General features: G+C 32.8%; 4 protein-coding genes and 1 pseudogene across 4 annotated transcripts in view; 4 read left to right on the forward strand and 1 right to left on the reverse strand.

Annotated features, from left to right (window-relative positions):
* LOC107023976 (rab3 GTPase-activating protein catalytic subunit) overlaps nt 1-6,115 on the forward strand; it is an 8,675-nt gene extending 2,560 nt beyond the window's left edge. The window contains exons 5-14 of the mRNA XM_015224835.2: nt 40-233; nt 367-530; nt 2,065-2,403; nt 2,495-2,559; nt 2,922-2,970; nt 3,086-3,242; nt 3,993-4,077; nt 4,163-4,232; nt 4,919-5,059; nt 5,666-6,115. Of these exons, the coding sequence (XP_015080321.1) occupies nt 40-233; nt 367-530; nt 2,065-2,403; nt 2,495-2,559; nt 2,922-2,970; nt 3,086-3,242; nt 3,993-4,077; nt 4,163-4,232; nt 4,919-5,059; nt 5,666-5,959 (1,558 nt within the window). The 3' untranslated portion in view covers nt 5,960-6,115. The remainder of the gene's footprint in view (nt 1-39; nt 234-366; nt 531-2,064; nt 2,404-2,494; nt 2,560-2,921; nt 2,971-3,085; nt 3,243-3,992; nt 4,078-4,162; nt 4,233-4,918; nt 5,060-5,665) is intronic.
* A 157-nt stretch (nt 6,116-6,272) lies between these two features.
* Nucleotides 6,273-7,397, forward strand: LOC107023977 (annotated as a pseudogene).
* A 4-nt stretch (nt 7,398-7,401) lies between these two features.
* On the reverse strand, nt 7,402-8,163 carry LOC107023979. Its single transcript, XM_015224836.2, has 2 exons — nt 7,828-8,163; nt 7,402-7,642 (listed from the first exon to the last, which is right to left on the reverse strand). Exons 1-2 carry the CDS (start codon nt 8,058-8,060, stop codon nt 7,522-7,524), a joined length of 354 nt encoding a protein of 117 aa, XP_015080322.1. The 5' UTR covers nt 8,061-8,163; the 3' UTR covers nt 7,402-7,521.
* Nucleotides 8,164-11,548: 3,385 nt separating this feature from the next.
* Nucleotides 11,549-12,845, forward strand: LOC107025741 (glycine-rich cell wall structural protein 1.8-like). Its single transcript, XM_027918553.1, has one exon. The coding sequence runs from the start codon at nt 11,549-11,551 to the stop codon at nt 12,713-12,715; it is 1,167 nt and encodes a 388-aa protein (XP_027774354.1). The 3' UTR covers nt 12,716-12,845.
* Nucleotides 12,846-16,369: 3,524 nt separating this feature from the next.
* On the forward strand, nt 16,370-16,774 carry LOC114078048 (glycine-rich cell wall structural protein 1-like). The gene has a single exon (XM_027918554.1). The coding sequence runs from the start codon at nt 16,370-16,372 to the stop codon at nt 16,772-16,774; it is 405 nt and encodes a 134-aa protein (XP_027774355.1).
* The last annotated feature ends 197 nt before the right edge of the window (nt 16,775-16,971 follow it).

Consider the following 16,971-nt stretch of genomic DNA (forward strand, 5'->3'; position numbering starts at 1 on the left):
CTTTTTCCCCCCCCCCCCCCCCTATTGCCTCCTTCCTAGGGCTGGAAAGAGGTGTAGTACAATGAAAGACTTCCTAGCTTCATCCAGAGGTTCCTCACCCATCATGGAGAGGGCTAGCTTAAGCTTGTCAGCAGTGAAGTCATTAGTGCTACGTGAAAAAGATGACAAATTTGCGGGTGAATTTGGTGCAGATGACAAAGTCTTGTCTCTTATCAATTTACTGCTAGATGCAGGTAGCCGCCAGTTTCTTCAATTATGTGGTGGAATATGATTCTGTATTAATTATAATAGTAATTTCTACTTGAGCTATTTGGATTACCCTGTGTGATTTTAACTTCCACCGCAATATCTGCAAGATACTTTTAGGACATTTTGCTGGAAGGAAGGTTGATTCTGCAAATGCTTCATCTTTGCCTAAGGATCTTCATGGTGCTCCTCCTGAAAGTTTTATCACTAATCTTGCTGATGTAACTGGACGCATGAAATCACTGCGTAAAATGGCATTGTTATGGTGCAAAATTGTTGCTGAAGTAAGTATACTCTACAAAACTATTTCATACTCAATTTTCTTAGCACAGAGGGATTCCTGCTGTCATAGGGATATCTTTTTATCACTTTTCTGCTTGTTGAATTACTTATATCACACACCAGCTTTTTCTTACATGAATATGCATTGAACTATCCGTCCTTCTGTTAAAGGAGTGGCTTCTGAAGAATACTAAAGCAGCATCACTTTTCACCCCTGATAGAAAGTTTCAATTGTATCTTTCTGCTAAACTAGCTGGCTATCTTGAGGGTAGTGAACTTGCCAAAAAGAAATTCATCTGCAATGATCCTTGACCAGCAAGGCTTGTAGGGATTAGATTTTCATGTTCTGATGGTTAAGTTGGCTCTATACTGCAAAATATTTAGTATATTAATGAATAACATCTTGATGGTCACCATGGTTAGAAGTAGTATGTTGTTGATTTAATTTATTTTAAGCTTATTTTTATTTTCTTAGTGGTGATGATAGTGCTGGAGGTTGATTTTTTTTAGTAATTGATTACTATATTTGACCTGGAGTCAACTACTTATGACTAGGAGTGCACATGACTTCTTAAAAGATTGCAACCGATTGATTTCTCTGGTAAAGTTCGGATTTATAATGTTAAAAGACAGTCCTTAAAATTATCTTATTTGTCCAAGTCTTGGTCGATAGAGTTAGCTGGTAACATGTGCTACTTCGAGGTAACAGGTGTCCCGTGGAATTAGTCGCGGTGCAGCAAGCTGGCCCAGACACCGTGGTTATAAAAATAATAAAGAAGCCAATCTTTGGATTGACAAGATCCAAACCAACCAGAAAGACTTTCAACCTTTTTTCAAATTCTTTGTCCATTTACTCCAGGAAAAACCTAACTGCATTTGGACAAGACTTGCGAGTAGGAGTCACACTCTTCAAGCATAATTGTTGTAGAACAAACAAAGAAGACTTTGTTAAATTCTGCTCTTTATCCTTATTTCATTGTCTCTGTCTTGATATCAAGAAAAACTGTAGACCCCTCCCTCCTCCCCAAACACAAACACCAACATACAAAGCTCCAAAGCTAATATATCTTGATAGTTAAGACTGCTAATCAAGTTGAATTTCATTTTTGAACCATAGTGATATACTTTGACAGGTCTATATCCTTGTTTGAAAGTTTTTGCAAATTGAACCTCTTCGTACTGTACTCCTTCTGATTTCTTTTTCTTTCTTTTCCTTTTTTTTTTTTTTTTTGGTTAAGAAGGGTATAAGAGATCACTTGCATTCATTACTATTTTATGGAGTTTATGGAACCCTTTTCAGATTTTGTAGCGTCCGCTAGTGCATTAATTCACTGGCCTCATTCCCTTAAGCTGCACTGACATAATTTCTTCATGAGTAGATATTGACCCCGTATTCAATTTGTCATAGATAGTGGATCCTTTTAAAAATAATATCATCATCTAGTTAGATCATTTCTAATTTAGTTGATGTGATGTGAACATAGTCTTGTAAATGCTCTAACTGAATACTCCATCTTCAATCTTCTGTGCATGCAGTTAAGGAGGCTGTGGTCTGAAGGACAATATATCCCTGGCATTCCTCCAGATCAAATCCCGGACCTGAATTCATGTCTTTTGTATCAGCAACTCCAGGTTATTAACCGTTGCATTTCCAGAAAAAAGCGACGCATTGCAGCCACTGAATCGTTGGATTCGGCTGTCAGGCTAGGAAGTTCAAAAACAGATGTTCTTGCTGATGACGGCACCCTTCCTGCAACTCCTGTCTTGTATGCTAAAGTTAACACAGGAGAATTAATTCTTCGGCTAGGAATGGACAGCAAATCTGATCTAACAATGCTGGAAACGGGTGAACCTATATATACGCCAATAATGCAGGTTTGTGGACAGGAGCAGATGTTATGATACGAATCGGATACCTTCCACTGTTAACTATTGATCGTTTATGACCATGAGCATATATATGCAGGAAGAACCTTTGCTAACGGAAGATCTAATTAAAGAAACAGAGGAGCTGGTGCTCCGAACTGGGAGGTAGTGCCTTTAGTCTGTTTTGTTTTCAAGATCATGCTGCAAATGTCCATAAATGGAGACCAATCATTAATGGTAGCAGTTTAACACTTATTCTGCAAAAAACATTTGCTTTACATATAACTTGCTTACACTAAAATTTGCTTTCACTAATCATCATTTTATCAACAAAAAAGAAAAGAAGCTGGCATTAATTATTGACGTTGTTCAAACTGTTCTCATTTGTCTTATTTTCTAGTTATTACAAATACATGAAGGAACTTTCAGTTTTTTTTTTCTGTATTAAAGAATACAATCATCTGATTTCTTTTGTTCCTTGTTCTTCTCTTTGTTTCATCTGAAATCCTCGTCTTTTCTGTTGTCAGTCTTGGAGCTGGGTGCTCTCAACTCCTATCTGACATGCAGGCTTTCAAGGTAAAGCTTCAGTAACAGAATCTGTAATTTAGAGTTTCCTGAAGTATATTCTCAAGCTGGCAATTTGGCAGTGTCTGACTTGAAACTAACATGCAAATTTCCTGAACTCTACTAGGCAGCAAACCCTGGGTGTATATTAGAAGATTTCGTTAGATGGCATTCTCCTCCTGATTGGATGGAATGTGATACAATTGATGGAATTAATGAAACCCCTGATGCTAATGACTCATTGTCTGGAAGAGGCCAACTGAGTACTCGAATGCAGAAAGAAGGTTCTATTCTAGTTAACTCAAATTAAATGTCACTATTCTCACCTCTTGTTTTCTGAAAATCACATTTCAATTGCTGAAACAAGGCTATAATTGGATTTCTTTGTGTTTGTATGAAGATGAAACTACCCCTCAAATTGAACTATACCACAAATTGGTTTGCTTTGTTCATTATTCACTGACAAAGTGTGCATACCGAACAACTGTTATTGGTTACATCAATGAAAGCAGTCCATTGTATTCTATTCTTTTTATCACAAAGTAGGTTTGAGACCATACAATAGGCTATATATTAAAAAAGGAAGCTGTTAAAATACTAGTGCCCTGGTTGTAAATACAGAAGGGATGATAGGTCATTTAACACACAAATCTACAGAACCTTCCAAAATGGTAGCTTTTTCCACTTGTTCTTTCAAGTACTCTGGTAACTCCAGTGGGTCTTTGTAGAAGAAAGATTCTTTTGAGAACGTGCAGCAGTGCTAGGTATGAGGAGGGGTTCTTTTCACTACTCATAATGCTAAGCGGGTAGTAGAGAATATTTTAAACTAGTTGGGGGAAGTGATATTTGGGGTGTATGGAACAAAATACTAACTTGCACCAAGTTTGCGTTGTCCTCTTAAAACTTCTCGCGGTTGCTTTATGATTGTTGATTATCTGTTAAGTACGAACAATCTTTGAGCACATTTCAAGCAGAATAGGTGGAAGAAGTGTGCAAAACTTTATCTGACAATTTCTGCGGATTGATGTTCTCAGGCAATTTGTGGCGCGAACTATGGGAAACCTCAAAGCCAGTGCCGGCTGTTAGACAAACTCCTCTCTTTGATGAGGATTTGGCAGTGTAAGTTTCTAAGCTCCAGGCTAGCTCAGAAGATTTAAACAAAGTGTTATGATTTTCTGAAAGGAACTCTATGTGCCTTCTGTAGGGAAAGTATTCTGGATAATTTAGAAGATATATCTCCACATGAGCTTTTCAAGCAGCTGTTTGTATCTCTTGTAAGTCCTCTTATGCATGTTCGAAATGTGTCTTGTCATAATTTTCATCTGTATCTTCTGTTACTCTCATTCCTCAAACTCCCATAAGGAAAGAATTCAGCCTGTCACTGGTAAAAGAAATCAAAAATGAATATTCACAGATGTATAAGCCTGTGGACTAGCAGAAACTCTCTTGTGGTAGTACTGCAATTCCATGCTGAACAACGTTTCTGTTATTGTTTCAAGGCTTGGTATTTTTTTGTCATGAACATAGATTTTGAATTTATATCAGCCTCTTACATGGAAATTTCATCTTATAAACTCAAATATACAGTTGAGAATTTGCCATTTTTATGCGTCTTTTTTTTGTCAAGAGGAAAAAGTTGATGAAATTTGTGCAAGACACGATTTTCTTTCCTATATTGTATCTACCTTTTGGTGGCCAGAACACTTATATAGTAATAAATTGCAGTTAAATTGGTGATGTCTAGGAATTCATCATATCCCTCCTTCTCACGTTTCCATTAAATAGTAAATATAGCGTCATTCTGTCTTGGTTGGGAGTTGTGACATTTTTCCGCTTCCGCTTCCAATTTTTTTATTTTTATTTTTTATTTTATAAATTCACCCACTAAGCTTGGGTGAGCTTTATTCAGCTTCCAAATTATAAAGACTATAACGTATGACTTTTGATATTTAAATTTCAGTTGGGATCAGGGTTTGTAACTGCTGAGGCCACCCTCTCAAACAATTCAAATTTAGTGAAGCTGTTCAGTGATTGTAAAGAATATGTCATTCTCACCTGTCAAAGAAGCAACTGGGTTGACAAAGTTGACGAATTGTGCCAGGTATGTTTTATCTAGCTTGGTGATGATTAATAAGCTTGCTGACTCATGGTGCTGGATACAAGCACAAGTCTTGCGCCTGAGACATGTTTGTGCATGCTTTAGTTCTCTAGTAAGAGAACAACACATGATGTGTAGGTTAGGTACATCATAAAAATACTGAAGTTGAAGCGGTGAATTTTACCAGCTCATTATCCACCGAGTTTTGAATTGTGCCCTTGGGGAATTTCTCAATTATAAATTTAAAGAAAAGAAGAAGAAAATATCTCAGGGATCCAAGGTTCATACGGAATCCACCGAAACCTATTGATTCCTATATAGGACAGTTGCTAGTCAGCACCACTACTCCTATCCCGTCAGAGTGGGTGGGTGGGGTGGGGGTGAGGGGTGAGGGTGGGGGTGGGGAGTAGGGAAGGAGAAGTGGAAGCAGCATTCTGGTTCTTGTTATACATTCTTTCTGCAATTTTATTAGCTTTATAGTGCTGGATGACGCTACATAAAATCATTGATTTGGACCCAAAATTTGCAAAAGTAGCATTTGTGAATGTCAGATTATTACTATAATTAAGTTGTTATGCCGTGATGAGTTACAGTAAAAGTTTTTACTAGGTCTACGAGACTGTTGAGACAATGGTACTCAGCCCAGATGAAGTTATAAGGATCACCTTTCAACCTGAAGAACCTTCAGCTGCACCCGCGAATGAACTAAAAAGTCGATTCAAAAGGCTTAGCCTCATATTCAGAAACAAGGATAAGCTATCACCGCGAGACCAGAAGAACCAGGAGGAGAGTCCATTACGCCAACCATTCTCATCCATATTTTCAAAGAAACCTCCTAAGCCCGACAGTTCATCTCCAGATAAACCTGTTACTTCCGTCGAAAATGACTGGACAATTGTATAATAACAGTTTTTTATGGTTGTTCATTGTGTAACTATAAATATATGTTACTAGTTTAGGCACAGAGACCCGATGAATATTCCAGCATTGTGAGTTTCAGCTGATGCTTGTGACGAAACAGTTTATGGAAGAATCTTAGAGTGTTTTATATGATGGAAATTATTTTTCATGAAAAAAATTCCTCAAAGATGCTTGCCTAAAGTTTAATACCAATAATTATAAAAATATATATGGTAATTTCCAACGTAGTATTATTTTTGGTTGCAACGAAACCTAATTTGTATAGGATTAAGATTTGTTATCAAATTCTTATGCAAAAAGGTTTTCTAATTCCTCTATAAATACATATTTTCCTTCATTGTGGCTGCCTCCTTCCACTTTTTCTTGTCTGCATATTGCAAAATTATGGGTCAGGAAAACTTAGAGAAACTAGAGGAAGCTAACAAATATGATCACAGAGAGCTAAACAAGAAGCAGGAGCTTTTCTATTTTGATCCAATGAGCCCTGGAAGTTGCTTCTTTCTTCCTCATGGTGCTCGAATTTGCAACAAATTACTCGAATTCTTGAAGAATGAGTACTGGAAAAGAGGCTACGAGGAGATTTGGAGCCCAGATATATACAAGACGCAGTAATAGGAAACTTCAGGCCATGCTACAAAGTACAAGGAAAACATGTTCGTGTTCGAGATTGATGATAAATCAGTAGATCAATTCGGGTTGAAGCCAATGAACTGCCCTGGACATTGTATTCAGTCACAGAGTTCGTTCCTACAGAGAATTACCTCTTCGTCTAGCTGATTTCAGAGCTCTTCACAGGAACGAAGCTAGTGTTAACACGTCTCAGACAATTTCACCAGGACGATGCTCACATCTTCTGCAGAGAATCACAGATCAAGGACGAAGTAAAAGGCGTCCTGGATTTCATCACTTATGTGTATACCATATTTGGTTTCAGTAATGTTGACTTCAAGTTATCAACACAAATTTGGAAGAAGGCTGAAGATGCTCTTGCTGAAGCACTGAATTGAATTCGGTAAGCCATGGGAGATCAACAAGGGAGACAGAGCTTTTTATGGTCCGAAAATCGATATCAGTGTGAAAAGAAACTTACAATGTGCAACATTGCAGCTTGATTTCCAGCTTCCTGATCAAATTCGAGAAACACCAGTTATGATACATAGAGCTATACTTGGATCAGTTGAACGAATGTTCGCTATACTGCTCCAGCATTACAAAGGTAAATGGCCTTTCGGGCTTAGTCCCCGTCAAGCTATTGTCTTCCCTGTTTCAAACAAATCTCAAAACGTACGCGTTTGAGATCTGGAAACGGTTACATGATGCTCGTTACCATGTCGATGTTGATGTCAGTGATAAAACAGTTGGAGAAAAGGTACGTGAAGCTCAACTCCTGTTTTGATTGTTACTTAAATTTCGTGTTACTCTGGTTCATTATTGATACGAAAGCATTAAAATCTATCCATACAATATGTTGTATTCATTTAAACCGTACAAAAGAGACATTCAACAAAACACATGAATTTTGTGTTCTTCTAGCTAATTAATCTTCATAGAATATCTTTTTCATCAGTTTTGTCATTGTTGGTGGTACTTTCATCTTGAAGATCCTTCATGATGAACTCTGGCACCACAAAATTTGCAATCCAGTAAATAAACAGCATTACTGCACTGTCAAAACAAGTTACCATGGTAAAGATCTCACATAAGCAAACGCATTCCACGTTCTTTTTTAAACAAACTAAAATAAAAAATAGAGCAAATAAATTGAAATGAAGGGAGTAGAAATTTATGTGCAAGTATATAATCGAATCTAACGAGTTAAACTAAAATTAAAAATAAATTAAAGTACCAACCCAGTCTGCAGCAAAACTGACAAATCTCCTGAAGCAGCAGGTGAATTAATAACAGCCTTAAGTGGAGGAATTAACAGATTCCTTTTTCTCTTTACAAAACCAGTAGCTAAATTAGTATCATAATGTTGCTGCTCCAATAGACAAATTGGCTTTGATTTATGGTATTGGAATGTGAATTTGTTGGTTGAAAATTTTAGTAATATTGGAGAGTGAAGGTTAATAATGCACTTCATATTGGTGGAAATTAAACTTTTTTTTAAAAAAAAAATTATATTAAAGTGGGTGTAAATTTAAACAAGGGAATATATTGATGATATAAGATAAGGTTTATAAGGAAAAGAGAGAAAGAGGAGAGAGAACAAAATTTATGGTGATGGATAGTGGGCTTTATTTTGGATCAAAACCTGTTTAGTTGGATCCATGAACATCATTGAGTGTGTCAAGTGGCCCATTTATAGCAAACTTTAGAGAATTTATATTAGAAAAAATAAGTTAAATACACAACTATAAGTTTAGTATTCTCTAATTTTCCCTTCTTTTTTTAAATATTACATAATTTCTTTTTTTTTTAATTTTAGTAGAAGTTTAGAGATACATTGCCTTCTCTCTCCTATAACACACACTTTCCCAATATCATGCCTTTTCCCACTAAAACACTCAATCTTCTGAATCACTTTTTTAATTTTGAATTGTTAATTTTAATTAAAAACGTTTCACAACATTTAATATGAAATTTTGAATTTCAAAATTCAAAAAATTTGAAATTTCTGAAAATTGGACCATTGTTCTCTGGTTCTTCTTCTTACTCCATCATCCGTCTATAGTTCTTCTTCTTCGTAATCCATCATTTGTCCTTATTTTTTTCTTTTTTTATTCTTGTTCATTGCTATATTACATCTGCCGTCTTTAGGTCTTCTTTTTTTTCTTACTCCATCATCCGTTCTTCTTTTTTTTCATTGTTCTATTACATCATATTAATGGATCCTTTTACTAATAGAAGGATTTATGATTCGAACGATGAAAATTGAAAAAAAAATAGAAAAAAGTCTTTGCATGATCCTATGAATGTTCGAAAAGATTCAAACAAAGATTTTGCCGAATCATCTAAATCAAAGGTTGACAAAATACATCAAAAAAAGAGAAAAGAAGCAGCAACCATTGTTGTTGAAATTAGTAAAAATTTTAGTAAAAGAATCCCATATGTATCATGAATTTTTGAAAATTGTTATCATGTATCAGACAATAAGTTTAATACATAAGTACTCAGTGTGTTATAGTGTGTTAGTCGATGCATTGATACATGAATTAGATGTGTATCATATGATTTCCTATGTATCAAGAGTTTTTGAAAATTGTTATCATGTATCAGTCAATAAGTTTAATAATTGTGCCATCAAGTGTGCTTGCTGATAAATATCGACTCAGTGTGTTATAGTGTTTAGACGATGCATTGATACATGAATTTGATGTGTCATATGATTTTCTATGTATCACGAGTTTTTGAAGATTGGTATCATGTATCAGTCAATAAGTTTAATAACTGGATGTTCATAAAATTGAGTTCAAACTAGATGATATAATCTTGAATTTTCAAAATTTGAATTTTTTATCCAATTACGTGATGAATTAATGCTTATTAATGAACTGTTACCGTAATTTAAGTTGATTTAGATAACAAATTTAAATGTTCCATTTTTTCCCCTTTTAATCTTAACAGTTTTAGGTTTATGTGTATCATTTACCATGTATCACAACATACTAATGTATTATGCCACAACAATTTTAAGGGATTATTAGCAAATACTAAATTTGTCGGAACAGAATGTAATTATTGTATTATACTATGGGATTCCTTAAATTTATACTTTATATTATTCGATCTGAATTATATAAATTTAAAATTTAAATAATTTTGTTTCTGATTTTATAAATTCAAAGTTTGTATATGCTTTTCCTAGCAATTTGTATAAGATTTTATGAAAATATTGTAATTTTATTGCAATATATTGGCAAGTGAAATAGATAAATGGGTCTGAAAAATTTCTAATGTATAAATATAAAAATTCATATATACTTATTTTGTTTGCATATTTAGCTTATACAAGCAGACAAATGAAATATACAAACTGTAGCTTCTATATACAAACAAAACTATAACTATAGTGCGTTCTTATGTCTATTATCTTTGCTATTTTTAAAATCTAAGTCAAACATATCAAACAAAATGTTAAAAAAATACTTTTGACTTTCCAAAACTTGATCAATAACATATACAATATAGTTTTATAAGTAAAATTTAAAAAGGCAATTTATACACTAACCTTAATTCTATTTCAAAAATAAAAATATTGCTTTTCGATAACTCCTCGACTCAACAAAAATAAATTCAAACAATCAAAATAAGAAAATCTAAAAAAAGGAAAATATTATTAATCCAAAACAATCAAAATACTTTTTTGGCCCATAGTTCATTAAGCCAAGCGGTAGGCGGTAGGTAGCACAGTGAGTCAGTAATGATGATTTATAAGCTTATTATTATTGATCGAGGACTTAGCTTATTATTGATTGAGGATAAGGTTATAAATAGAAATCGTAGAAAATACAAATTAAGGTAAAATTATTTATAACAGTAGTCGTAGCATTATTTTTACAGATTTTTTAATTTTAGTTTTTGTATACTATTTGTTATTTTTTATACTTTAATTATCGTTTTCTTTTGTATTGTAATTAATATTCAAAATAATCCGTGGGATATGAATGTGTTCTTCCTCCTTGCATCTCACTTTATAGAATTACTATATGTCGTTAACTATATGTCGTTGTTATATTGTTAATCATCTATCTATATATATATACACACATTACTAGGCTTCACTCTTCGTTGTCTTCAAAATTATAATTTATAATACTTTTCGTACAATTTTTTAATATCTAATTTTTCAGTTTAAAAAATTCAACAGATCTAATATAATTTAATTTGAAAATAAGTCAACTTAACTTTTTAAAAACACAATATGACAATTAAAATAAATCGAGAAAGTAAAATATAATGCAACCTGCACAACAACGTAACTTAATTCAATTGATAATATTTAACCTTTTTCAACTGTCAAAAGTCTTGGCAATTACATTTTCTTGAGAACAAGTTTGTTTACTACCTCCATATATACACATCACTAGGCTTCACTCCTTATTATCTTCAAAATTACAATCAAAAAATGATTAACTCTAAGTTTTTTGTTCTCATAGTTCTATATGCTCTCTTTTGCTTTCTTAGTGTCACGAAGTTTGTCCATTCGAAGGTCGACTCAAACGTAAGGCCACTAAAACTATCGCTTTAAGCACAAATATTTGTAAAATCTTATGAAATTTACTGTTGTTATACATAAATATTGACTAAGTGATGTGTATATATATAGTTATCATTAATAAGCTTTCAAATACATATTTGTAAATGTTCTTTTTCCTTTTTGGATATATATGGTGTAAACTTACATTACAAGCCTTGTTCTTCAACTTTTGAACTTTTTTCTCCTTTATGTGTGTGCATCAATTCATTTCATTTTTCTATTTTTTAATGATCATATTGGCTTTTAGTTTCAAGTTGATGATTAATTACTTTTTCGACATTATGAGATAAATTCAAGATATCTTATTATTGTTTTACTTTATATAGGTTGTAAAGTCTATCGCAAAACCATGGACGGATTCCAAGAACTACATGCTTGGAGAAGAGAAGTCATTTCATCATCTTGTTGCCTATGCTGAAGGACCTAGTGGGGGTATTGGGGTTGAAATGTCAAGAGGAGGTTCTAGTTCTGATTCTGGTTCTGATTATGGTGAAGGTGGAGGAGGTGGAGGTGGAGGAGGAAGTGGTGAAGGAAGAGGAGAGGGTTCCGGTTATGGTTATGGTTATGGGGAAGGGTATGGTGAAGGCAGTGGTGGTGGAGGATATGGAGGTGGGGGTGGAGAAGGAAGTCGTGAAGGAACAGGAGATGCTTATGGTTCTGGTTCTGGGGAAGGGTATGGTGAAGGAGCTAGTGGTGGGGGATATGGAGGTGGTGAAGGTAGTGGCGAGGGATCAGGAGATGGTTATGGTTCTGGTTCTGGGGAAGGGTATGGTGAAGGAGCTAGTGGTGGGGGATATGGAGGTGGTGAAGGTAGTGGCGAGGGATCAGGAGATGGTTATGGTTCTGGTTCTGGGGAAGGGTATGGTGAAGGAGCTAGTGGTGGGGGATATGGAGGTGGTGAAGGTAGTGGCGAGGGATCAGGAGATGGTTATGGTTCTGGTTCTGGGGAAGGGTATGGTGAAGGAGCTAGTGGTGGGGGATATGGAGGTGGTGAAGGTAGTGGCGAGGGATCAGGAGATGGTTATGGTTCTGGTTCTGGGGAAGGGTATGGTGAAGGAGCTAGTGGTGGGGGATATGGAGGTGGTGAAGGTAGTGGCGAGGGATCAGGAGATGGTTATGGTTCTGGTTCTGGGGAAGGGTATGGTGAAGGAGCTAGTGGTGGGGGATATGGAGGTGGTGAAGGTAGTGGCGAGGGATCAGGAGATGGTTATGGTTCTGGTTCTGGGGAAGGGTATGGTGAAGGAGCTAGTGGTGGGGGATATGGAGGTGGTAAAGGTAGTGGCGAGGGATCAGGAGATGGTTATGGTTCTGGTTCTGGGGAAGGGTATGGTGAAGCAGCTAGTGGTGAGGGATATGGAGGTGGTGAAGGTAGTGGCGAGGGATCAGGAGATGGTGGTTCTGGTTCTGGTTCTGGTAGTGGTTATGGTTATGGTAATGGAACTAGATCTGATGCAGGAGGAAGAGGTGGAGGAGAAGGTGAAGGTGAAGGCGAAAGGAAAGGTAAAGATTATGGAGGAGGAGGAGGTGGAATACCGTGAGCATGAGCCAATGCATGGAGTACAAGCCATGCATGCATAATGTACTACTGAGACATGCATGAAGCACGATTCATGCATGCTTCTACTTCTTTTTGTTCTTGTCGCAATTTTTCTTTTCTATATTATAATATTTTCCCCTTTCTGTAATAAAAAATAAAAGTTAAGAAGATTTATTAAGAGTCGAGATGTAGTGTACTTTATTTCTCCAATTGGCGATATATATAATAAAATTCCTCTTTTTAAGTGAACATAAAAATAAAATTTATCTTATACATAATGAACAGATAAAAAATTAGACTAATTAAAGTATTAGAGGTGGAGAGTTGCACCAAAATGTAAACAACTTGCATATTCATTGAGATAAATACTTTAAATTATCTTAGTGTGTTTAATATTTATTGACTCGGTTAATTTTAACTTATTATGCATAACCTTCCAAGAATGAATATCAAACGTTTTTTCAATTTCAAAACTCAAACAAGTGTTTTCGGTCCTCATTTTATAGTTACTAGGTAAATTATCCGCGCTTCGCGCGGTGGTGAACTACGTGAATAATCTACTTCTGAACATTTGATAATATAAGTGTTTTCGAGGTACAACTCTACGATAATTGTCAATAATATTTTATTCAAAGATGAAACAAAATATTTTTAAATATTAAAATCAAAAAAATTAATTCTAAGTATTTATGCGTTTTTTTTAATTAATTCTTTATTTTAATTTAATGAGAAAAATATATCATATATAAAGCTGGATAATAAAAATAGGACGTGGGGCCTTACTTTGGCCAGAATTATCATTATCTTTTTTATCAATTTTTTAGTTTTTGTTTATCTCTAAAATATACTAATTGGTGGGGGGAGGGGGGTAATTAAAATAACTTTTATATCTCTCCTTATCATTACTACTACAATTTATTACTCTTCATCTCTCATCTTATTATAATTTATTGTTTTCCTTATATTCTCTCATCTTACCTTTTAGGTTACTATCTTACAATTTTTCTTTTCAATATTTTTTATCTCAATTATCTCATTTAATTTATTGTCATAAAAATTTCTGAAAATTAAAAATATATTTTTAATTAATTTCATCATCTCTCATCACTATTATTATAATATATTATTTTCCTAAAATTCTCTATTTTACCTTTTGTGTCTCTGTTTTTTCTTTTTTTGAAAAAATAGTTTTCTACTATCCTACACGTAATTTCATTATTCTTTATCTCAATTAATCTCATTTATTATTGTCATGAAAAAATTTCAAAAAAATATTTTTTTAAAAAATTTCATCAAATATTATTAATTGATCTTTCCTAAAATGCTTCATCTTCCTTCTCTCATATTTCTTTCATTCATAAAAAATTATAAAACAAATAAAGTTAGTGATAATAGAACAAGACGATCGAAACGGAAAAAATATTGATAAAAAAATGACAATAGAAATATAATATTATTATGGAAAGCATAACGATTATTTTCCTATTTATACATGTTTCAATTGAGCAATAAATGAAAACACTTATTATTATTTTTAAAATGATAGAGTAATTTATTTTAATTTAAAGAACAAATAAGAATTTATATCAGACTAAGGAATGATCTAACAATTATAAGGAAAAAGTCAAAATTAATTTCTGTAAAAAGATTGTAATTCTTATATAGTTATAATAAGTAATGTTTAGAATTAAAAAAATAAAATAAACGAAAAAGTACAGAAAAGGAAAAACAAGTAATTTAAGGAAATAATATAAGCAATATTAATAATGATATTTAAGGGAAGGAAGTAAAAGAAATCAATAGCATTGATGGTGATAACAATTAAATATGGTCATCATTCATATTTTATAAGATTTTAAGTCTTTTAAAATTAGAATAAACGATAAAAATAAAATAAAATTCGAGGCACAAATTTCCATAGAAGGATAATTTCAATTTTGAGCAATTATTTATTTTAATAAAAATGTTTGAAAGAATATTTGAAAAAATAAAATTAAATAAATATAAGATTTTTGTTTATAAAACATACAATTATCAACGTTGGACTAAGAAATGATCTAAAATTTTTAAGCAAAAAATGTTAAAATCATATTCCATAAAAAAACACTGTGATTCTTAAGTAGTTATAATAGTTAGATTTTACAAATAAATAAATAAAATTTCAGGCATTAGAAATTAAAGAAATATACACGAAAACGTTAATACAAAATAAATACGACCAAAAAAACCAAAAAAAAGAAGAAAAAAGTTAGTAGACTAAAGAAGAAAAATTAATATCGTTAGTAAATTTTAAGTTAAGTTAAATAATGAAAAATAAATTATAATTTAATTTTATATATATATATAAAGAAATTATGACATAATAAAATAAGAAAGGAGTTGAATACTTATTCTCCTCCTAAATTTAATACTAATTTACTAAATTGATTGATTTTTTCTCTAAATATATCTTCTTACATATTATGAATTTTTGTTCTCCATATAAAAGAAATCAACATTCTTTTAAAAAAGGCATCTACTTTGAAGACAATTTTTTGTTACATAATTTTTTTCTTGAGATATCCTTTCTTTCTTTTTTTCTTGAAAAACTCACAAGGTCTAGATTTCGCTGGACATCTCAATGACTAAATTTGATATCCGTATATTCATCACCATCATTATCTTTAGATTCTGAGATACTCTCTTTCCCTTTTCAAAAAAGTTGATATATGTATATTCATCACCATCAATATCTTTAGAAGTTTTATCATCACGAATATATTTAGATCTTGCGATACTCTTTCTTTCCTTACCTTGAAAAAATCACAAGGGCTAAAATTTCGTTGGACATCTCAATATCAAAATTGATACCTATATATTCATCATTAGAAGAAGAAGAAGGGAGAAAGTGAAAGTTTCCACTATTGTTGTACAATAGTCAATTTTTTATTTTATTTTATAGGCTAAATAATTATGAACTGTTATGAAAAATGAAAGGATTTAATCTTTTCATCTTCCATTTACTTAAAAGTGTATTAGTATGATGGAAGTTTTAAAGGAGCATGATGTAATGCATTAAATATTTTTCAGTTTTTTAAACAAAAAATTAAAAATGAAAATAAAATATCAAAAAAATGAAATAGAACATAAATAGAAATGCTGGCCATAGAGAGGTGCCACATCAGATTTTTTATATCCAGCTTTATATATATATATAGATTGTTTGAATTTAGAGAGTTAAGTCTTTTAGTTTTCCAATGAATTGGGACATGAAACTTTTAGGTCTCTTGGGATAAATTTAAAAAAATTCTTAAAAAATACCCACATTAATTATTTTTTTGTAAAATGTATATTAAAAATACACTTCAATAAAGAGGAAAAGTTTACAAACTTCATATAGCTTATATTATCTTCTTACCATTTGATTGAATTCATTGAACTTCTAGCAAACAATATTGTTCATTAATTCATATTTAATAAAAGTTACATGTTACATTTTAAATTTCTAAATTAATGCAAAATTTCCGTTTCGTATTTCTCTATTAATCTAGAGTTGCATTTATATACATTACATACAAGTTATAACTATAAATCATATATTGTTATAAATTTTGTCCTATCACTTCCTAGCTCACAAAATAGGTGTTAGCAATTTTAAAAAATATTGCATACAAATATGACTTCCAATTTCATGATTATGATAATTTTTGGAACTTTAATGTACACAAGTTCCGCTAGAAATCTTATCGGGTTGGATTTTTCCGATAATTATAATAATAATAATAAAATTCCACGAGTTAGTACCTCATTTGGAGGTGGAGGTGGTGGTGGAGGACACGTTGGTCCCAATGGCATAGATTTTGGAGTAGGTGTTGGTGTCGGAGGTCAAGTAAGTGTACCCGGTGTTGGGTCAATTGGTGGTGGTGGTGGTGGAGGAATAGGTGGAAGCATAGGTAGAGATGGTTCGGTTTCTATGGGAGGTGGCGGAGGAGGAGGCATTGGCGGTCAAATCGGTAATATAGGGTTTGGGGCCGGACAAGGTTTTGGTGGTGGTCAAAGTTTTAAGGGAATTCACGATTAATTTGTTTGTCTGATTTTTTATTATTGAAAATAATGAATTTTATTTTATATTGAGTAGAGTAGTTCAATTTTTTTTTCTTTATATACATTCATCACGAAATGCTAAAAAATCACTCTTTTATAACTATTTAAATATTTGATATTTCTTATTTCTTTAATTTAAATTCTGCATCACCCCTGCTACAAAATTACAACCAA

The sequence above is a fragment of the Solanum pennellii genome, chromosome 7 (assembly GCF_001406875.1).
Source record: "Solanum pennellii chromosome 7, SPENNV200".
Classification (NCBI taxonomy): Eukaryota; Viridiplantae; Streptophyta; class Magnoliopsida; order Solanales; family Solanaceae; genus Solanum; species Solanum pennellii.